At 41.8% G+C, this 23,694-nt stretch overlaps 1 protein-coding gene across 1 annotated transcript in view; it reads right to left on the bottom strand.

The window, feature by feature from the left end:
• Positions 1-23,694, bottom strand: part of FSHR (follicle stimulating hormone receptor) — a 168,849-nt gene that overhangs the window by 16,031 nt on the left and 129,124 nt on the right. The window contains exons 5-8 of the mRNA XM_046661759.1: positions 8,188-8,259; positions 6,896-6,973; positions 2,077-2,145; positions 1,892-1,966 (exon numbers count right to left, since the gene is read on the bottom strand). Of these exons, the coding sequence (XP_046517715.1) occupies positions 1,892-1,966; positions 2,077-2,145; positions 6,896-6,973; positions 8,188-8,259 (294 nt within the window). The remainder of the gene's footprint in view (positions 1-1,891; positions 1,967-2,076; positions 2,146-6,895; positions 6,974-8,187; positions 8,260-23,694) is intronic.

The following is a 23,694-nucleotide window of genomic DNA, read 5'->3' as shown; positions in this document are numbered from 1 at the left end:
GCCATGTTTTAGGTGAGGAAACTGAAGCTTAGAGAGGTGAAGGAACTGGTTTTAATCTGAGGTAGTCTGTCTGGCATCTCTGCTTAATTATGCTGACACTTCCTTCTTTTGCATATATTGCCTATCTCAAGCCAGGCATTCTGGAATAATCTTTGAACCTCTTTCTTCAAAGAGGCAGAGTCCCATATATGAGTCACAGTGCACCGTTTATCAATAATAACCATTGATGGAGTTTCTGCTCTACCATACAGGGTCTAGTTCTGGACATACGTAGGTTCCAGCCTGAAGGAAGACATAAGGTTTTTGGAAGCTGAAAGTGATGTTGATAGATGGTAGGTAGGTAGGTAGATAACCACATGTGGTAGCTGATACTGACTGCCAAATAAGAGGTGCAGGCTAGTGGCTCCCAAATACCCGAACTGACCTTTGGCAGGCTATAGAAATGTCGTCTAGTAAGCTGTATGTTTATCTATTTCTTTGCTCACTATTTCTTCTTGTGTCTGACTCCTTCCTTCTGGGTTCCTTTCTTACAATCCACTACATTCATCAGTAGATGTCGTTGGTCTTCTTAGAGCCCAGCAAAACATATTTTTAAAAAGCTCTTGCAGATTTGGGCCCCTGTACCCATAAAGGCCATGGGAGTCACAGGAGGAAGAATTCACTGTTGGCTGAGGTGGTTAGGAAAGAGGCGGGAGTGAGAATGACTTTGTGGAAGGACAGGAGCAGAGGAGAAGAGAATAGGGGAAAGTCACTCTTGGAGGGGAGAAATGGAGATGAGGAAGGAACAACAGGAGGAGAGGTGCTGATGCAGCGCTATGAGATGCTGAATGCAACCCAAGAGATCTGGAATCAGGGCTGTTGGGGCCCTGGGCAGGCCACCCCAAAATATCCCACAACCGCATAGATTATTTTGAATTAAAGTTACTTGAGAAGCAAAAAGGGCCTTGTGACCCTCCTGTCTCTGTTCGCCCTGAAAGCAGGAAACAAATCTCCCCTGTGAAAGGGGCGCTCCCCGTGTCCCGACCCCCAAGAGCTGGGAATCCAGGGCGAGAAGCTACAGAAACAACCTCGCTCACTTACTACCTGCAGCCTAAACTCTGCCTGAAGTCCTCACTAATTACATACCCCAAACCTCAGTTTCTTTGTCCTGTCCATTCTTCAAAAATTTGCTGTTTCTTTGTGTAAAAGAGAGAGAGATACTGCCTGCTTTGTTCACTCTCCGAGCATGGTTTCTCTATGATCTCCAATACATACGTACTAAACTCGAGTTTTTCTTCTGTTAAGCTGGTCTTATCTGATTAGCCCAGCCATAAGAACGCGAGAAAGGAAGAACAGAGATTTCCCCCGGCTCTGACAAGTCAAAGAGGATCCAAAAATAAACGTGTGTGTGTAAATCTCACTGGGTTGAGGGAAACTCCTGGATGTTGAGGCTGAGGAAGGAGAGCTGTGCTCTCCCTTCCAGAGAAGTTAAGAGTCTATATTATGAGTGAGACCAGTTTGGCGTTAAATGTGTGCCCTAAAATTTGCAGGACCTTGGGCGACTTAATTAACCCTCAAGGGAAGCCAGTTTTTCCTTCTTTAAAATGAGAATTATAGCTCCTGCCACAGAGGTTATTATAAGGATTAAAGTAGAAAATACATTTTAAAAAGCTTTGCAAACACCGTCTGGGACTTGGTAAGTGCTCATTAAATGTTAGTTGTTATTATTGTTATTTTATTGAAAGTTAGAATGTTGATCAACCCTAAATTGTCTAAGTCTTAGCAGATGAGACAAATAAAAATTGGCCTTAATTGCCAGCCCAGTCTTGGAAGCTTCTCTGAATTGGAGAACGTTGATTTCTAACTTATACATGTCAATCTCTTGCACATGGAAATGGGGGAAGCTACTCACAGAATGACTGGTCCAGAGGCTCCCTGGAAAACATCATTAGGCAATTCTTCCAAATTATTATTATCACTTAGATTCCTGGGCATGGAGTTGAAGAAAGAAGAAGGAAAACACAAGCCACATAAACATTGCTGTTGTAAGAGCCATTTCCCTCTAAATGGCCTGGAGGAATAGTCAGGGCTACTTACAGCTCATCTAGTTGGGTTCCATTGAATGCACAGTTGTGTATTTCTTGAATCCCATTTTTACTCAGCCGTCTGAAATAAAAGGCCCATTAAAAAACCAATAATGTCAGATGCAAACAATACAGGGGCTTCATAATTGGAAGCACTGGGGCAAGGTCATACAGCACAGGTTAGCGGCATAAATAAAATGCCACCCTTAAGGCTCCGGGACAGGAGTGGGAGGGAGACTGATCTATCACTGTGTAACCTTTTGTAATGTTTGAAGTTTGCATTATGTGCATGTATTACCTATTCAGAGAAACAAATGAAATTTAATTTTGAAAAGCACAAGTAGGCATAGCAGCCTGGATCCTGTAAGGTCTTTGCGCACATCATTCGTGTGCAGAGACAGTGCCAGGTGGGGAGCAGATGAAGATCTTTCCCGTTCTGAAGGACAGAAATCATACAGTCATTGAACAAGTGTTTATAAGATAGACAACATTTTGTATCACCTTTCTCTAAGGCCCTAAGCCTCTCACCTATGTTCACCCACAGCAGCAGGCCTGGCTGTCATTAGAAAGTGATCTAATTAAGCTGTCAGACAACCTGAACATCTCCTGTGACCCATAGGGACCTGGTTATTGGAGGTTTGTGGAGGTGGCTCTGGGTTAAGTAAGGCAGAGAAATCAGTTAGAGAGACTGTGGGCTGTGGCAGGGCGAGGTGGTGTGAGTGGGGTGGGAGGAGACTCTGGGGGTGGGGGTGCGTGTGGAACAGTGATCCTGATTGTGCAAAGAGGGTCAGTGAGCAGGTCTGCCTGGACAGGGGAGCCCAAGGACACCTTTGGCCGACAGCTCTTCATTGCTGTGCTCCTGGATGGATCTGAAAACAGACGGAAATCCAAGGTCAGACAGCTTAGTCCGGAGAGCCTCTGACCACTCCCTCTTGATTTGCTGTCAGGTTCTGTCCTTGTCAGGCTCCGTGGGTTTACAAATAAGACTCTTCAAAAAGCTGCCCGGAGAAGCTCCTGTGTGGTCAGGACTCTATTTCCTGGACTGCAGTGGGTAGCTAGAAAATGCTTTAAATCACAGGAGAACAACTCTGTGTGTTTTCTTCCTCCCAAAAGCCAGTTTAGCTAAGAACTCCAGACAAGAGCAAGGTAAACCTTTTAAAACATTAGCAACCAATTGGTGGGTTCTGGGGGTCAAGAGGTGGCTCTGCGCCACCTGTCCCACCTACCAGGCACCTACCCATGAGGAAGCCTGTCCCAGGCACATCCAGCCTCTTGACTGACTTGTCAGCCTGTCCCCATGTAGTGAGAGTTACTGGAGCAGCTTCCCCTAACCTGTGGGATGTTCATCCCTGGGGGTTTGGAACAAACACAGTGGTCAGCTAACTTTTTCTGTAAAGGGCTGGAGAGTCAATTTTAGGTTTTGTGGGCCAGAGACAAAATAGAGGATACCACATATGTACTTTATATAGGTACTTATAAAACAATTTTTACAGATTTTTTATTGACCAAATTTAAAATGTAATAGTAATAATTGAGTGCATTTTTTTATTGTAATATAGGTCTATTGTAAAGAATGGAATTTTTTTCTTGGGGAGGGGGGATAACATTTTGCTTAATTTAGGTTCAATGTTAGTGTTCTCTGTCATTAAAATGTTCACTGTAAAAACCAGTCCTAGCACATGGGCCCATTTGGCCCTTGGTCTGTATTTGCCTGACCCTTAATCTAACACAAGGAGTGTGTAAGTTCAAATGGGTTCCATCTATTTTTCTGTAGACTACATAATTAATATTTTCTGCACACATATGTCCTGCAAATAGATGTTGCCATGATTAAAAAATATACAGACTAATTTAAAAGAATTATTGTATTCAAACTAGTCCTTTGTCCTTATGGATTTTCTCAATCAACAGACACCATCTTATAGGGAGAGGGGTATATTTTTGGATGTTAACAATGGATCATCATACAAAAAACAAATTATGTCCATGACTCCTGCGCTGGGGTTTACATTAGGATGTAGGACTCTCAGACGGCCAACAAGGAGAAGCCGACGTTTATTAAGTACACTCTTAGTCTTTTAGGAGAGGTAGTGCTGGCTTTAAAAGCTGATGATGATGACAACCTGGGTAGAGCATTAGCTAAAGATAACTGGATCATAGTTTTCCTTAATCTTTTTGTGTTCCTAGTGCGTTCACTCAGTAGAGGCTCAGGAGGCTCCAGACCAGAGTCTGCACTCAGCTGAAAGAGGGAAGATGCTGGGGGGACCTGGCCCATTAGAGCTCACTGAGGGGCAGGCAAGTGAGATGGAAGCCTACTGAAGAAGGCAGGAAATGCACATGAAGTGAGCCTCTCCTGTGGCCAGGGTGTGCTGGGAGCTGGCACGCATGTAACTTCATTTTATTTTTTCTGAATTCAGCCACTCTGCTAGTCGGCCATAGCTAGTTGCTTTCCCCATTCACACCCTCTGGTTGCAGGGGCAGGGTGGGTGTGGGGAAGGGCTCAGAGGCTTCCACAGGGTGGGTTTTTATTGCTCATTTTACTCTGAGTCACTAGCCAAGTGTCTGATAATCCTTCATTTGTTGAGCTGTTTTTTGTTTTTTTAATGTCTATATTTTTAGAACAAGGCCTCAGGATTTTGAAAAATGCCAATGCTTAAAGAACTTTTCAGGCATCAGTGCCATTTGCCATGCTGTTGTTTCTGAGTGCACTTGGATGTCCCTAGTAGGAGAATGTGCCCCTGCATCCAGACACAGCACCCAGACTAAGAACAATTGAAGTCTTAAGCTGTGCTGAGTATGGATCTTCTGATTCTCTTATCTAAGGACTAAGGACCATCTGAGGTTAAGAAAAATAGATTTTGTTCAAAGAAATGTGAATTTATCCTTTAGAGACGTGTCTGAGGAGTGTTGACTCTGAGAAAAGTCTCCTTGCTAGGAGAGTCTGTTCCAAATGCTGGGGAACCGCGCAGAGTCCGTGAAGAGGAGTCAGCAAAGAGAGGCTGTGATCTGCACATTTCTTTTGCAGGTTTGGGTTTACAAGCCTCCATCGTAACTTCTTATTTGCTCAGTTCTTTGCCTCCACTTGGGGAGAGGTAAGACTCGGAAGGTGAGGATGCCTTGTCTTCTGTCTTATGGTCTGGGCAAGAAAGCTGTGTGTCAATAGTAATTTTGAATCACTATATTTAAGAATGTTTACAGCAAAGTTTAAAGAAGCACAAACATCCAGGCACAACTGATTACATTTATCACTAATATTCTCCCTCCATGATATAGCCCAGAAATCCTTTTACTATTGTGTTTATGCTACAACCCACTAGGCTGGTATTACTCAGGTACTCACTATTACTCAAGTACTCACTATTTTCCAAAGGCTCCTTTTACCTTTTCTTTTTTTCCCCCCAACCTTCTCGGCCTCGATGATTCTGTGTTCTTGGCTTGTCCTTTGCTGGTGGTCTGGCTAAACCCCACTCATCTTCTACAGCCCAGCTTAGACACAAGCTCCTCGCTCAGCCTTCTTTCCTTCACTGAACTCTTCATTCAACCCTCACATCACAGGCCAGTCAGAATAAATTACTCCTGCTTTACTCTTAGAATAATTGCTTTTGTTTTGCATACATTTCCTTCTGTTCATATTTTAATTATTTTTGCTTTCCCATTCTCTCATATTTCCTACACTCCCATCAACTCATTCCGACACACAAATTCCAAGTATCGTGAGCATATTGAGTGAAAGGATTGGATATTACCTATAACTTTTGTTATTAAACTGTGTACTCTGAATACATGCCTTTGATTTGATTTTTCCCTTCACACATCCAATTCCTCAGCTGGTCTCTTTCAAACCTTTTCTATTGTTCTCTGTAATTAATTTACATCAAATACTGTGCTTAGCTTTATTCTTCAAAATGTTCTCCTTTCTGTCTACTATTTCTCTCTCTCTCTTTTTTTTTTTTGTCCAGCTGGATCTCTGAATCATATTATTGCTTTGAAAAGGACTAAAATCCTTTCTGGACTGGAACTTAACCTTTTGTACATATTGGCATATTAAACACACTCACCCATGCACACACACAAACTCTTGTATGTTTTTTAAAAACAATAATTTGTGTAAAAGAAAGATAAAATGCTTTCCTTACAGATGTAATTGCGATTACTGGTTCCCCAAATGTCATTCTGTTCATCTAACTTCTGCGGATCCCACAGACACTTGGGTAATCCCTAGTGCCCTATTTCTTGGCAACCTTGGGAAGTGGGTAAACTGCCATGCAGGCTACTGGCACAAAAGGTTAGAATGTAGTTTATTAACAACACAAAGTGCATTTAAAAACTTTCCCAAAAGTCAGAGGGAGTAACTCAAGCTCATTAAAAAATGTGATTGTTCCAAGAAAATGAGAAGTCATCTTCTGCACAGCATGGGGCTGAAGAGGAGCTGCTTGGCATAGTTATGAGGGAATATCCATATCTTCTTGATTCAGCCTCCTTCCTTGTCTTTTTCTTTGGGCAACAAAGGCATTGCCAGGCAATAACTAGCTTTATTGATGCATGAGTTATTCTGTCCTTCGGAACAGATGTTGCATCACAGGAGACCATCATTCAAAGAGCAATTTTAAATACTTGAATCGCACCACAGATTCATAAATTATTAACATGACTCCATGTTGTGATTCTGAAATTTAAAGATGGGAAATGAGAGAAAAACACAGAACCAGAGAGAAATTTAAATGGTGAAATGCCAAAGTTACCCAAACAAAAAAGGAGCATCCGGTTATGAGAAAGAGATCATTAAAAGAAAAACCAAATGTTACTCCACTGGGTTTTTTTTCTTTACTTACAGAATCATACTTTCAAAACTCAGCCCCATGAAAGAATTTCTTTCAACTATGTGGATGTTTATATTATCTTGAATGTCTCTGGAAGAAAGTACAGACAAATTAGGTATTTAAGTCAGCTCCACTCATGTTACCTTCCCACATTTAGTTCACTTGGCAGGATGTGCTCTTTAGCTGAGGTAAGATCTGAAGAGTTAGTGCTCTGAAGGATGATGAGTCCAAAGTTTGGGAAATAAATGACATCTAATTTATGTTTAGTATATCAGTTCTTAAAAATGTGATTACAGACGTGCAGTCTTTTTTCTCTCTGAAAGTTTTCTCAGCTAATTTCTGTGTGTTAAGGTTCTAACATACTCATTTATTATCATTGCCTCCCCAGTTGGTGTCTGCTCAATATGACAGTGACAAGTAAGCTGACCTTTCGTCTCCATACCAAACGTCTCCATTCACCTCCACTGGGCCTTCATCTTCCTCCCATCTCAATCTCCTTCTTACAGCTAGTTTCCCTCCTTCTGTTCTCTTTGGGTCACAGAAAAATGTAATCATTGATTTCTCTCTCCTTAAATGAAAGAGTTGAGAAAGTCTCATTTTCCTCTTTGTCTCCCATCCTCCCATCAAGCATCCTTGCTGGCTCTGATCTAACATATAAATGTGGAAGTAAACTGCTTAGAACAATTTGAAAAATTCCAGGAGATTCTCCAACTCTCTCTCTCCCTCCCTCTCTCCCTCTTCTTTCCCTCTTTTTTTTTTAGCTCCTTACACCCCTTCCCTACCATTTCCTTTTGGGTCTGTCCAGATTCTTACAATTTCACTATTGAAAATAAACTTTCCATTGTACATTGCCTTTTCCCTTCCTCTTTCAAAATACAGATGCCTTGGGAAAAGGCAAAATACATTATATCAGTTACATAGTGTAAATTCGTTGGATGGTTTCTTTATGCCTAGGGCAACATGGGAATTCTGGAGGGAAGAGGAGAGGATGGTGAAAGGCAGAGGGAGTTGCAGGGAGAAGGTATTTAAGGCTTTAAAGAGTGAAGACAGGAGAGACCTTGATTTGCTACAAGCTGGCTCTGTTGACAACTGTCTTATTGAGGAGCCTGCTGACTTCCTCCAAACTGAGATCAGCTGGCCTTCAGGTAAAACCAAGGACACTTGCTATTTACCTTCCTACCTCTGCTCACCCAGAGCAACACATTTGGAGGATGTAGACTAAGCAATGCATATTACAGGTCCACAGCCTGTTGGGCAAGACAGCTGTGAGGGAAGAGTTGGTAACCCCTCGAGGAGAAACTTACAGTAGAACCTTTTGGAGAGATTGAATCTTGTGAACAGCTGGCAAGTGCTTAATACCTGTGTTGGAAATTAACCTAGAGAGAGACAAAATGAGAGTGAGAAAAAATGAAGCTGGCTATTTTAGCAATTGCTAGAGTATAAGCTTTCCAAATTCAAAACATTAGTTTTGAGCTATCAGAAAAACCTACCAGAAAATCCCATAATATGCCCGAATCATGTTTATGTTTTCTGTTTTAAGGCTTTAACCAGGTTCTAGTAAGCTGTTGATTCTTTACACGAAAAATACTTACACTTCAGGCACAAAGGGGCTAGTATGCCACAATGCACTTTTTTCTTTAAAGATATGTTAACACGATCCAAAAGTAACTTGCAATTAGATAACAAAATTTTCTTACATCGCCTCCTGTTTCCAACCTCCTCATTCTCTTTGGAGAATTGCCCCTTCCCCACTCCAAGTGATTCTGTGAGATAGAGCATGATATTCCATGCCCTTTGACTCCAGAATATACATGTGACCTAAGCTGTGCCAGACTCACTCCTGGGAAGTGGTTGGAGGTTGGTTAGAGCTGAGTCCACTGATGCCATTACCCTTAAGAGATGGTCCATAAATTTCTGCTGCTGAAACTTCCAGAGCTACATTGGATCCTTCTCAATGCCTGCTTGTCTTGGCCTGGGTTTCCCAGGATGCAGAGCCTGAAATGAAGTCTGGCCCATGGGTAGTGTATTTGATAATATGAGTAGTTCAGAGAGTTTTGACAGGGGAAATGAAACAGGGATGGAGGAAAGATAATCAATACAAGGATGAGTTATTGAGTTGGCCGCCACCACTGGTGTTAGTCCTTAATGCCAAGGGCTTGATTTAGGAGATTTTCAAAATGGATCTTACAACTGTTGCTTGGAATGGGGGAGAAGGGGAAGCATTTATCCACAAATGACTATTTCCTATTGGTCAAATGTGTCCACATGGTATTAACTCCCCACTTTTGGCTTGCACGCTTTTGAGTACCCAGTGAGTTCCTGCTGGGCATCTCTTACAGCGGTGTAGAAGAAGCCCCAGACAGGTAATGGGAGGTATATGAAGCCAGACTGTGTGCTGTCCAGTTACACCTGCATTAAGAAACTGGCTGCCACAGCAGGGGTGAAGGTTTTCAAGTGGCACACGAGAGTTGTCTGACACTGTTCTTCAGTATTTCCTTCACTCTTATGAGTTACTCAGAATCCTTTCAACATCTCCCCACTCCAATTTCCCTTTTTTTGGGTTTATGATTCTTGAGTAGACTTTGATGTCTTGTTCCCTGCTTCTATACTCAGGAAGTCAGTGAATTCTGCCTAGGGGTTCTCTGTAATGGTTCTTAGATGTTTTGTTCACTCTTGGTTCCCAATGATCCACATAGAACCCATCTTGGTCAATTCTTCTTTTGATAACTTCAACAGCCCTTGAGGTGGTCTCTCTCTGTTTTTTATTTGGGGGAAGGGGCTGTTAAAGTTCTTTTTTTGAGGATTTGTTGTGTTATTTACTTCTAAAAATCTACACACAGAAAAATTAACTCGGTTTGGTGTAAAGATCTGAGTTAAGACACATACAGCTGTGTAACCACCACCATGTTCAAGATATAAAACAGTTCCATCACCCTCCACACTCCACTGTGTTGTCCCATTGTAGTTAATCTCTCCTGCCTCCATCCCTAGCAACCACTAATCAGTTTGTCTCTATAATTTTGCCTTTTCTAAAGTGTCATATCAGTGCAATCATGTATTATGCAACTTCTTGAATCTAGCTTCTTTCACACAGTATAATGCATGTGAGATTCCTCCATGTTGTTATGTGTATCAGTAGTCCATTGGTTTTTGTTGCTGAGTAGTATTCCATTCCATGGATGTACTACAGTTTATTTATCCATTCACCACTTGAAGGACCTGTAGTTTGTTTCTAGTTTTGTGATTCTAAAAAAACCTGCTTTAAACATTTGTGTACAGTGTGTGTGTGTGTGTATGTGAGAGAGAAGACATTTTTGTTATTTTTGGGTAAATGTCTATGAGTGGGATTGCTGAGTCTTACAGTAAATGTATGTTTAACTTTATTAGAAACTGCCAAACTGTTTTCTGAAGTGGTTGTACCATTTCGCATTCCTACCAGCACTGAGTGAGAGTTCTAGTTGTTCTCCATCCTTTGGTTATTTTAAAAAAAATATTCTTTGAAAATAAGTAATACATGTTTATTGTGAGACTTATGAAAAATATGGAAACATCTACAGGAGAAAGTGAAAATCACCTCTAGTTTCACTACCCAGAGGTAGCAGCTTCTGTTAACATTTGGAGTTTGAAGTTTCTACCAAAACAAATAGCTTTCATGATTGCTCTCCATAACCTCTGAGATTCCACTCATTGCCATAGCTAAATTTCTACTAGCTTGATACAGTCCTGTTCCACATTTGTTATTTAATCATATCCAGCCTTCTACTATTTTTAGATCTCTTCCCATGTGTCTATGCAGTCCTCCCTTAATAAGGAATCAAAGCAAGGACCATATTTAATATTCTCTGACAATCTATACTACTGTGTGCAGATTTGGAATGCAGTATGTGCTCAAAAAATATTGGGTTAATTGGCTGATGTTTCTAAAACATTTCTTACTTCTGTCACCAAGAATGTATCAAAACCCTTATTTAGTTAATTTACTTGTCAGGTATTACTGTTACTTGGAGTAATGAGTCTTAAACAGATACAGGGAGGTCTGGAGTTCAGGAATCAGGAGAACCTGCATGCCAACTCTGGCATGAACGAGACACAAGCCACTTCATCTCTCCAGACTGGAAAGGATGTGGAGTGCATGAATATCAAGGTAGACATTGTATCAGAAACCTCTGTGCCTTGCTTCACATCCTCTTGGTCCATCCTTAACTCTAGCTGTTACCATAGTAACCAGCTACATACAGATTTAACTTGGCAGACACTGGCCTCAGCTATCCTGGGTGTTTCTCATTTTCTGTTCTGGATTTCTGTACCACCTCTGAGTGGAACATTAATAGGAATCTGCTCAGCCATTCTGAGGCATGTGCAAATTGGGAAGTGCAAGGGAGTTAGCACCTCATACGGCAACTCTTGACTGGTAGTGAACTTCTCTCTTTCATTCCTTGAGTGGACAATTCTGGATATATTCTAAATGACATCTTAGGCTCTAGCATAATTGAGCCCCAATTTCCTGGTGTGATCAGCTGACAATACATTCTTGAGTTGGCTTTCTCTCTTTCCTTTTCTCTTCTTCTTAGTCATCCAATCTCTTTCTTTGAGTTTGGATGTAAAAATAAACTGCTTGCATGTAAGTTCTTGCTCAGACATATTTTGGAGAATCTAGGCTAAGATGGATACTAACTTGCACTGAATTTCACATTTTACATAGATTCAGTGATGGTTACTATCTCCTTTTACTTCAAATCTGCCTCCAGTTGTAGCCCAGGCCTGTTTCTCTTTTGTCTTTTACAGTAACATTTCTAGAAAGTGTTGTCTGCGTATGCTGTCTTCCTTTTCTTATCCCTTTCATCTTCAGCCTGCTCCAATTCTCCACAAAAACTGCTTTTGTCATACCCCCAAGTTACCAACCCACAACTAATAAATCTAATTAGCAATTTAAATTCTCATATTTTAGACCTCTCAGGAGAATTCAGCACTCTTCGCCAGACTCATTCTTCTATTTGTTTTTGTCCCATTACCCTCATCTGTTATTCCCCCTCTTTCTTTGTTACTCCTTTTTAGTTCTGTTGACTCCCCCTCCTCTATCTGTTCTGTGTCTTTTGTCTTTTTCTCTATCATCTTGCTTGGCAGATCTCGTTTCCCATGGCTTTGCATGCTATCAATATGGGGAGAGTTCCTAGAATCATACTTGACTTTTGACCTCTCTAATCTATTGCTAATTAAAGTTTACTTCACCTCTCCTTCTGAATGTCTCATTGATGTAGCAAACTAAACTTGTTCTCCACCCCATCACTTCCCCCAAACTCCTCCTCCTCAATTCTTCCTTATAAATAGCACTCCCATCTGTTGATTTTTTGTTAGAAATGTGACAGTTAAACTTGGCTTCTTTGCCTTCACTCCCTAACATCCAATTCATCTCAAAGTCCTGTTAGATTCCATTTCCAAAATATTTCTTGACTTCCTACAATTTCTTCCATCTCTACTAACACCATTCTAGAACAAGCCGTCATCATCTTTCCTCTAGATTTCTGCGATTGTCTCCTGCTTTCCACACATTTAATCTTGTCCTTTTCTTACCCATTCTCTATACAGCACACAGAGCATTCTTCTGAAAAATGTAAAGCAGATTGCTTTAGTCCTCTGCTTTTCTTTAGCTCTTTTCCATAGTGAGATTTATACTCCTTACTGCCTACTTTTTCACTGAGATCCTGCTGTTCACCCAGTACACTTCAGCACCAGTGGCTTTCTCTCATTTCCTCAGATACACTAAGTTCTTCCCTGTCTCCAGGCATTTGCACATGCTCTCTCTAGAAGGCTCGCCACCCACTCCTCTCTTGGCTGACTCAGCTCATCCTTCAGGGTTCAGTTACAAATGTCGTTCTTCAGAGAAGAGCTCCCTGACTACCAATCTAAATTAAGGACCCAATTTATTCTCAGTATACTCATATCCTTTTTAGCACTCATCAAACTTCTGAACTATATATTATTTTGTGTTTATTTGTTCAGTGTCTGTCTTTCCAACAAGTTGTGAATGGCATGAGAGCAAAAATCACATATTTCCTGAAAACTCAGTGTTGGCACAGTGGTTGGCACGTACAATGTACTTGATGTTTATCAGGCCAGACAATGTGCTATGTGTTGTCAAGAGATGAGCACAAAAAAGGAATCATTCACTACCTGTGTTCATCACATCTAACTGATTTGACGTTAGATGGATAGCAATCTGGCTCTCTCTCTTAGTGAATGAGTAAGAAATTTGTACAATTGAAGGAGGAGGGAAGAAGTCATGATTGTCAGTGAGAATGCTACAAGTACATTATTTAATGTAATAGCGTGAGCTCCCAAAGCCACTATACTTATGGGATATCTGTAAATGTCTATAGATGCCCATCAAAATCTTTGATCTTTATAGAAGAGAAAACACACAACAAAAATGGCTAAAATTATTCCAGTAGTGCTGAGCTTACGACACTTAAAAAGATCTAGTGACCGTCTAGTGAGATGGATTATTGGTGATAACTCTGTAGCTGAGACTCTCAATAACCTCAAGATAACTCAGGAAATGGAGTTTGGATGAACACTTAGTTCTCAATTCGTTTTTCCCCTTTGATCAATAAATTCATGTCTGATGGAGGCTGGAAGTGGGTAATCAGCTAGGAGCTCTATGTCTCAATGGGTTTACTTTGGTCAAATGACGCTTTGCTGCAAAATTATTTTGATTCACTCAACTGCAGTTTGTCTTAAAAAAACAGTCAAAGGCCTGAGGCTAAAATGTCAGCAAATTTAAGTTCTGCAAATGGATTTTCTAAAGAAAGGTAACTGGCTCACAGTTCTCCCCTCTCAACAGCCAGTTTCACATTCGGAGCAGGTGTTAACACTTTTCAAGCCTGACTCTCCCTAATCTTCAGGTTACAATAATGAAAATGGTCACCTCTCCTGTCAGGATGAACTTAGTGACGTCCCTTCAATTGCTGGGAACCAGTCCCACCATGTCTTGCCACCTAACAAGATAATCTACTTGCCTTTCATGAACAAGTGGTCTCACAGTTCTAAGGCTCATTGTCCTAAACATCATTCGTGCTTTCATTAATCTTCAAGAGTCCTGGTGGGTTGTTTTTTTTTAAATTAACAGTGTGTGTGCTTACTTGTGTTGCATTGAACTATATGCCTTCCTTCCATTTAACCTTCATCCCTTCCAACAGAAGATGCCAAAGACCATGCCCTGTCTTTAGGGAGCTTGCATGTGAATTGAGGAGTTAGGACTAGTACAGATGAAATACTCAGACTAATCTAATGCTAAACTGTATGTTACTGACTGTGAGTGTCCTAAGAGTTCAGAGAAGGGGAGAGCAGTGTGGGTTGGAATAGTCATTGAGGAATTCTTGTAGAAAGGAGAGCAAACCAGATTTCTGAGAGAGTATAGAGCTTACCAGCCTGAACCAGAGAAGTGAGTGGATGTAGCTAGACCACAGGAGGGGTGTGGGAGGTGGGGCACAGAGGAAGACAGAACTGAAAGGGAAGGAGAAGGCAATATCTCAAGAACCTTTAAAAATAGGTTGAGAAGTGTAGACTTGATGGGTAAGTGATTGGAAACCACTTTTGGGTGCTGAAAGGGGAAATAAGAAGACTTAGGGACTCCCTAAGCAGAGGTGGCTCATATTTTCACCATCTCATAACCCTGGCACTTCATAGTAATGGTCAGGACAAAAGAGTGGGTGGTTATTGAGAACCTACTATGTAACCCACTTAACTGAGAAAAGTCAGGAAGAACAAGACGTCTCTCTCTGTGACACAAGCTAACCAAGAATTTAATTCTTTTCTCTATTCCACCCAAAATCCACATGGCAGGGGATGATCAATTCTGAGACTGTGTGAACCAGCTCTCATTAATTTGTTTTCACACCATGATCTCGATGGCCCATTGAGATGCTTTAGGCAAATTTGATTTAGGGAGGCGATGCTGCCAGTTGTGTATACAGGTTAGGGGTCTATCATTTTTCCCAAATCACATTTCCTAGAAGCCAAGGCTGAGGGTTTGAATTTGAACTCCTTTTTCTACCCTCTAATTGGTTTCCCATGATATAGAATTTGTTCACACCTAATTTGAATCTTTTTTTATTTTTTTACATTTTAAATTAAATTTTTTAGTCTCCCAGATAAAATGAACTCCTTGCTCCTGACCAGTTTGGGAGAAGTTAGTTATCCAATGATGGATATGAAGAAGAGGAGACTATGCTTAATTAACATATGAAAAGACTCCTTACCTTATGAGGCTCACTGATATTGAGATTTCTATAAACTACAGGTCCTTTTTGACTGGGAATTTGCGTCTCTACATACACCATTATAAAAGATGCTAAGATGTACTTTTGGAATCATTAAATGAAGATTTGGTTAGGTGTAGAATCACAGGATCTTGGCGTTAGGTGGGAGTGTGTGTAAGAAGCTGTGGTACAATGAGAAGGGCCTTAGATTTAAGATTAGGGACCCTGGATTTGAGTGCCTTCCCTCTCACTAGCTGGAGAATACTGAGCAGTGTGTTTACCTTTTCACAGCCTCAGTTTCTCTTTCTATAAAATGACTTTGTGTAAGGAATTACAGGAGACAGTAGGAAAACCTGGTTTCCTGCCTCCCCAGTCTCATGCCTTCAAAACTGGGACTATTGAACTCATATTCAGTTCAAACTTGCCTTAGTCTCCATGGAAACCAGACTCCTTAGCAATCAGGGGGAATTTAATGAGCCCAATGAGGCAGGATTTTGAAGAGCTCAGCCCTATTAGCCTGGCTGCAGATTCTGTTTTGACCTAAAATCCTAGTTTAACAACTGGGCTCTGGTCCTCGTCTCAGACAGGGCACATAGCATGGCTTCAAAACTAGCAGCTCTGGTGCTAGGGGATCTGGGTTCAAGTCCTGCTGTACCACTTTTTAGGATAAATGGCCTTAAGGGATTAGTTGAAGTCTCTAGGATTCAGATCCTTCATCTCTTACCCAGGGAAATGATTTACTTTACAGGAAACCTTAGCACCATGTCCAGGCACTGTTATTGGTCATGCTCCAGCCTTGTATTCTAGTTGCTGTAACTTAGGCCCTGTCTAATTTCCTAGTTCCCCTAGGACCTGGGCCATGTCTTACTTTTTATCAGTTCTCTTGGGTACTGAAGTGCTGTTTCCATGTCCAGGTCCCTGTTGTCCCCCTGTGAGAATGATGCCTGAGCAGCCTGGTCAGTTATCTGCTGCCCAAGGCTCCTTGTGCCCTGTTGCGACCACTGGAAGCCACAGCTAAGTTTCCCAGATTTCTCCTGCCCCCTATCTCTGCTTCTTCTGACAAACGTGCCTGGACCAACCTTCTTACGTGTTGGATTCTGTTTAGTCTCTGGGTCCTGATCCATACTATCCCCTAGAGGTTTGTTGGTCATCTCAAGGAAGACTGCTACAAAGAGCTGACAAATTGAAGATGACTTACGTATTTTTTTACGAAAAATACAAGTGATCCAAATTAGTTGACCTTTTCTGTGATGCAAATGGCTGTCAGAAATATGCTATAAAGCAGATATTTTCAAATTAGACACATTTGATTTGTCTCTTTAAGGGAAAGCTGATGTATTAATAATGAGGAAGAAGACAACAGTATTTGAAAGAAATCTATGCTATGGAGAGAGCATATGGGAAAAAAAGTGTGAGAATGGTTATTTCTGAAAATGATGCACATGATCACTTATGAAAACTCTCATATTTTAAAAACAAGGAAATACAACTTTCTAACCTGAGTTTTTTCACTGGGTTTTGAACACTTTCATTAGTATATAAAAATGCAACATCTTCCAAGTAGTTTGTAAGAACATCTGATTGACATTAGGGAAGAAAATTTACTAGCTGAATTTCATAAAAATATTTGCATAAAAGTATAGGATTGAATGCTAAGTATAATGACTCAGAGAATGTGCTAATAGGCTTCTTTTCCACTGCACCTACTTATTTTAGTGAAGTTTTGTTCTCAGCTTTGACAGCTGTTGAAATCTAGTATTGATATGACCTGTGAATTGCTTTTCTAAGTGTTACACTAAAGATTAAAAAAAAAAAAAAGCACATCTTATGACATTGTTTGCTTTAAAATGTTGTTATAATACATTTAGTGAAAACAAAATAGGCTTTTTGTGCTGTATAAAAAGGTATATAATAAGACAAGATGTAAACATAAAAGCATATTATTTATTCATCTTTATTTCAAATTTTAAACTTTTTTGTGTATATTTTGTAATGCACACATTAATACTGCAATTGTATGTGCATCTACTTTATAAATAAACTTGCTTTGGGATGTAAGTTCAGTTTATATTCTTTTTTCACTGTTGGAGTGAGGAATTAAGACCCTATTGTTCAACGCATAGGATATTTTGCTTGGGAAGAGAAGCCTGCAGTTCTGAAGGGCTGCCAGGTGGAAATGGTAATAGATTTGTGCTGTCCTGCTCTGGAAAGTAGGTATAGGATTAATAATAATAATGGTCAACATTTATTGAACACTTCCTATGCACTAGGCACCGCACCAAGCACTTAACATTGATTGTTTTATTTATTTCTCTCCTCCACCTTAGGAGACAGGTATCATTAGCATCCTCATATCAGAGTGGAGGAGGCTTAGCCGAGAGAGGTCCAGTAACTCACAAAGCCACACATTAGGAGGGCAGAGCTAGAGGTTGAATCCACATCCTTCTGCCTCTGACGTTTGCACTCTCACCACTATCTGGCTTAGATAATGACTGATTCTTATTCATTGTGAAAGTTGCCCAAGAGAGGAATGGATTGTACTGCTAAGCACTTGGTTCCCTGACTCTGGAAGTGTGTCCAACTAACTGTGTGGAAAGCTTTCTTCATGAGGGGTATGATATTGTGATTTATAAGAAGAAATATATATTTGGTTTCATCCCCCTTTATGGCACAGAACTTCTGGGTCGGCAAACATGTGGAGATTTGGGGAGAGTTGTGGGTTTGGAGATGGCATGGAAGCCTGAACCCTTTCCCCATACCTTGCCCTATGCATCTCTTCCATCTGGCTGTTCTTACGTTATGTTCGTTTACAGTAAACCAGTAATCTAGTAAGCAAAATGTTTCTCTGAGTTCTGTGAGCCACTCTAGCAAATTAACCGAGCAAAGGAGGGGTCATTGCAACCTCCGGTCTATAGCTGGTTGGTCAGAACACAGGCGACAACCTGGACTTACAATTAGTGTCTGAAGAGGGGGTAGTCTTGTAGGATAGAGCCCTTAATCTGTGGGATCTGATGCTCTCTCCAGGTAGATACCATCAGAATTGAGTTGAATGGTAGGACACCCAGCTGGTGTCTGAGAATTGCTTGAATGTATGAGGGGAAAAACCCACACATTAGAATTGGGTGCAGAGTTGGATGGGAGAGTAGAACTCTGTGACCTCTAAGATGCCTTCCAACTTCGAAACTTTGAGTATTTCTCTAGAAACACTATTTCCAGAGGGTATAAATCCTTTGTTTACACATGAAAGGCTACAGTGGTCAAATAAGTCTGGGAAATGCTAGATTAATAAAGTTAAGCAGGTTCTTTCCTACAGGGTTCTCAGAGGATTTACCACGGTATTATTCATTATAAATGCCCAAGAGAAGGAAATGGTATGCTGGCTTTCCCCAAACACATTGACCTTGGACTCCTCCTTTATTGCAGACTATCTATTGAGTTTGGTGTTTCCTAGTTCAACCTTGGAAGCTCTGCTAGAAGCTAAAATACTTTCACTGATTTATGCTAATTGTCTGAATGTCCTGTTAGCATTTAGGACATGGTTGGCTAACTCTCTTAGGCAGAGTATTCTACTAGTCAGCACCCTGCATTCCTCTACCATGATATAAATCAGAACATTTACAGGATATCAGAACCACATTTGTGAAAGGGCACCCTGTGTTAAGTGAACTTTGGTTTGATTTCTACAGTATCTTCAGGCATTTCAGGATGACCCCCTTTAGATTAAAACCTGGACAGTAAGGTAAGAGACTCTGAATTCCTTCCCTGCTGTCATACAGAATGTATCAGTCACAGGGTAAGATTCCTAATCCAGGCCCAATAATTAACGTCTACACATACTGCGTCTGGGTAAAAAGAAATCATGTTCTCCAATGGCAAACTATATCGGAAGGAAACTAAACTGAAGAGAAATCTTTGACAAAACAGGCCTGAATGTAAAAAAATAAAGTTTGTGCTAGGCTACCATGCAGCTCTCACTCTTGATGTTGTTGTCCCTTTCAGTGTGGAACATGCTACAGGATACCTTTATGGCTAGGGCAGATCTCAGTGTAACAGCGTGTCAAAGTTGGAGTTTCCATGAGGGATGCTACGGTCCAGGTTTCTGGGAACTGCTTACACAGTTCTTAACCTTATGCATGTTGGGTATGAAGGTGGTGTAGAGATCTTGTGAGGAGGGTTTCTGGAGACAACTGTGAATTTGCCATGGGGAAGGGTGGGGGGCTGCTTGCTGCTTCACTTAGGTTGAGATGGAGGACAGTGAGAAGACCATGTGGCGAGTTTGATAGCTGTCTCCTGCTTGGGGGACACAGTGACCAGTGTCTGACTTGGGCCCAAGTGAGAGTCTGGCTAAAGTGACAATAGACCAGAGAACTGCTATTTGGGAAGTAACTGAGGAGCTAGGAACTGGTTAGACAGGTCACGGTTTTGGCTCAGACTTCTCTCCCAAGAAGAAAAGACTGGAAAATAACCTTGCCTTATACTTGTGTAGCACATTGACAAATGTTTCATTTGACTTTACAGTGAGTTTCTAAGATGAGCATAATTGTGATTCCCATCTTACAGGTAAGGGAGGCAATGCTCACAGAAGGTAAATGAATCACCTAAATTTCTAGACTTGAACAAGAAAGAATAATAGTTAATACTTACCAATTACCTTACCACATGTTAGGCACCATTGTAAAGGCCTTACCTGTATTGAAGTCATTTAATCCTGCCCACAAGTTATGAGGAAGAGACTATTATTAGCTCCATTTTATGGATAAGGGAACTGAGGCTTAGGGAGTTTAGTTAACTTGTCTGCTGGAAAGTGGGAGAAGTGGGATCTGAGGCCGGGCACTCTGGCTCCCATGTCTCTCGGTGATGTTCTCTCCATTATACCACATTGGCTACATAAGGACTTTTAAAACCTAAAGATCACTCTCGGTTGGATTCACTGCTAACCAAGCAATGCCAAGTGGCAACCTTCTGGGACCTTCTTGGATACCGATATAAGAAAAACTTTAATCAAACTACTAATTTGTGGCAAGCAGTTACTTTTAAGTTACATAGGGGAGTCGCAAAAGAGTTAATATTTTAAACCGTTTGCACACCCTTCCCCACAACTCATTTCTAACATTAATTATTTAGAAAGTGATTTCTTAGGTACATTTCAACTTAGCCCGAGTAGAGGATCACAAGTTCCAAGTGCAACCATGAAGAAGGGGTCACTGTTATGCTCAGAGCACTGGGTCCGTTCACACTGGCTTCATCCACATGCCACACCGTCCCAGCTATGCTGTGCTAGAAAGCGGGATGAACTGGGTTGAAGTTGGACATTCCTGGTTTTGCTTCTCAGTTCTGTCAACTACAGAATCTGAGTTTCAAAAGCCTCATTTGTAAATTGGGGAAAATACATGCCTCATTGTTTTGGATGTTTGGAAGATGAGATGAATTGTGTGAACAAAATACTTAGTCTCGGGGCTCCATATAGTAGATGTTCAGTAAGTGTCAGTTTCTGTGTCCCTCCTGCCCCAACATCATTTCTTAATCCTGTTTTGTGAGTTTGGGCACTTCAGTCAGCATCTCTGAACCTCGAGTTTCCCATCTGTAAAATGCAACCACCAGTAAAAAGCTCACAGGGCTTTTGCAAGACTGTTTAATTCAGAGTGAAAATGCTTTCTAAATATGATTTCCTGTGACCCACCCCCGTGTCATCCAGCAGTGCCTCGGACAATGAGCAGTTGCTGCTTTGAACTTTCAAGGCGGTCCCACACCCTGTCTCATCTTCCCCTTTTCCTTCTTTATAAACAACCTTCTGAAGGAGAGAGGGCTGTTCTTTTTCTCTTCATTTTATTTGAGGCCTAGAGCAGTCTGGCTACTTGGTTACAAGTTCTCATGAGTAAGACCAGGGCTGGAAGCTGGGTGAGAGGCTCTTCTGTAAAGAGAAGAGCTGCTCCTTAGTGTCTTGCCCCGTGAATCTGTGTCCATCCAGGTGGCTCCCGTGTCTTGGCCTTTTCCAGAGAGACTGTGCTGGGTGAACTTTGTGAGGGAGGCCACCTAATTTCTTCCCTCACCCATCCCCTAAGCATCATGCTCTCTCCTCCTAGCACTGCTATTTTTGAATCCCAAACTGGTGAGGGAGGAGCTCACTGCCTCTTGAACTAGACATTATTTGTGGGGTGTTTGCTGTGGGTGAGCTCGTGATTAAACTGCAGCAGAACATTTTTGTAATGTCTGCTGGAGAGGAAAATATTCTTCCTTAGAGCATTTGTCACTTCACTGTTCACAATCTGTAATGCCCCAAGATATTTCTCTGAAAACAGCAGCTGCTTCCCTTCCACTACCCAAACAGAAAGGTTCAAACCCAGGCCCACATTTTCACTAAGGGCCTCCTGTGTGCAGACCCTCTGCTCTCAGGGCTCAGAGGTGAATTGGACACAGCCTTTGCTCTGGCCTGGAGGTCAGTGGAATCAGGTGGTGACATCTCCTGCCACTTCATTGCTCCCCAGTCCTGAGTCCTGATCTCTCTGGCTGGGGAGACCCCTAGACTGCATTCCTTCTATAGCTGTGCCAGCGGGGAAGACAACATCCTTCCAGGCAGACACGCCAAGAGTTTGGGAGCAGTGGGGCCATTTGGCTAGAACATACCTGTGTTCTTACCTCACAGCCTAAGAACACACACTGTGAAAGATAAAGCAGATGAGATGAATGAAGGCAGCAAGGAAAATAATGGGTCCCCCAACAAATATTACAGAGCAAGGTGAGAACAGGTACAGGAGAGGTCTGGATCACAGCCAGGTTCCTCGACAAGAAGAAAAGGAATAGTTGAGTGACTTTTTTGTGCCATGCACAGGGGACATAGTGATGAAGAAAACCTGGTCCCCACTCTGGAGTAGCACGGAATCAGGTAACTAGAGTTTCCTTGGATGACACCCTCCCAACTCCCACTGTCCAGCCTGCCCCTGCTACCCGGGGCCTATCCCTACTTCCAGGGGCTGCCCCCATCCCTCCAGGTAGCTGGTAGTTCCTGTGTCAGCTCTAATTTCTTAACGTGTGGCCTCTCCAGGGATAATTGCAAATCTAAAAGGTTTGTAAGGACAAAAAGTACAGTTTCAACCTCCCTACATAAAGGCTGCAGTGGGGAAGAAGAGGCAGCAGTTTATTTTCCATAGACGGTGGGGCTTCGCCTGATGCCCCTTCAGATGCTACCCTCTAGGCTATCTCTCCTTTGGCCTGTGCCTGAGGCAGGCTCTGCGAGGGAGTTGAACCCCCAGGCCAGCTCCAATAACTGCTGTGTTCTGTCTGCCTCCCCTCCACATCCAGTGTCTCTCGGGCTCTGCTGAGGCTGGCTGTGCTCATCAGAGAGGGACTGAAGTGGCAGTGATGCATCCAACATCTCTCCTTTAGCGCCAGGAATTGAGCTTCTGCTGTACTTAATTTAAGAGTAATTGACAGGTGGCTTAAGGTTTTTAATGCACCTGCAGGATCTCAGTGTTTAAAGGGTCTGCTTGAATCCTGGGCAAGAGGAGCCGGATCTGGGAAATAAAGTGGTCTGCAAGATGCTGAATCTTCCTAATCTGCAGAGGGACTTTCTCCTTCCATACAAAGCCCTCATGTTGGGTTGATTATACTGAACTCAGGATAGGCAGTGACACTGGGAGCCCCAGATTTGTGAAGATCATTGTTTAGACACCAACCATTTGAGGGCTAGAAGAGATCTCAGAGGACGTATAGTCCATTTTCCTCATCTGACGAGCCTCTTGAAGCATATTTTATTATTTACACTTTGCAGATGAAGAAACTGAGACTTAAAGGCGTTAGTCCATCATTAGTCCAGTAGTCCTCATTTCTTCCAGCAATGAGGAAGAAATCAGGGCTGAGCTTTACACGGCTAATCTGAGACTTGTTTCTCTCTGAACCCTCTCTAGACTTGTCCTTACATCTGATTTCTGGTGATGACAGAGACAGGTCTTGTATCAAAATTAATGAGGTGAGGATACACCTACCTCATAAGAAAGTATATTCTGTGAAAATATAATTCAGAGACTCTGCAAGTGGATGGAGTAGCTGGTTACCTATGTGCTGAGTGGACCCTGTAGGACTTTTCTCTCCCTCTCAGAATCCCCATGCCTGGGAGCCCATCATTATCAATTCTTGGGTTTAGAATTGCCTTTTCCAGGCTGCTCTTTTAACAATGCAAATTCCCCTGGTAAGAAGAATATCAAGACCTGAACATATTGATGTGAACCGGTGAATTAAATAGTTGTCTTGCTGATGAATAAGATCTGGGCTTCTTGAAGGAGAAAGCACACTGAACAGGTTAGAGGGATAAGGAGGAAAGGTTAGCAGCACAAAAACATCACCATCTGTAAGATCAGGCCCTCAGACAAGAGGGGGCCCTTGCCTTCCCAGAGCTGATGTGCTCAGGCTAAAAGCTCATCCTGAAATTCAGTGTTCCAGAAGGAAATTATGGCCATATTTTCCTAGAGTTGACAGTGGCAGGCAAAATTGGCTGTGTTAGATAGATTACTGATAAAAGAAGCAATTGTATAATTTCCATTGTGCCCAAACATCCTC

Source organism: Equus quagga, chromosome 5 (genome assembly GCF_021613505.1).
Source record: "Equus quagga isolate Etosha38 chromosome 5, UCLA_HA_Equagga_1.0, whole genome shotgun sequence".
Classification (NCBI taxonomy): domain Eukaryota; kingdom Metazoa; phylum Chordata; class Mammalia; order Perissodactyla; family Equidae; genus Equus; species Equus quagga.
Note: the sequence above shows the minus strand (reverse complement) of the source record. Positions and strands in the feature narration are given on the sequence as shown.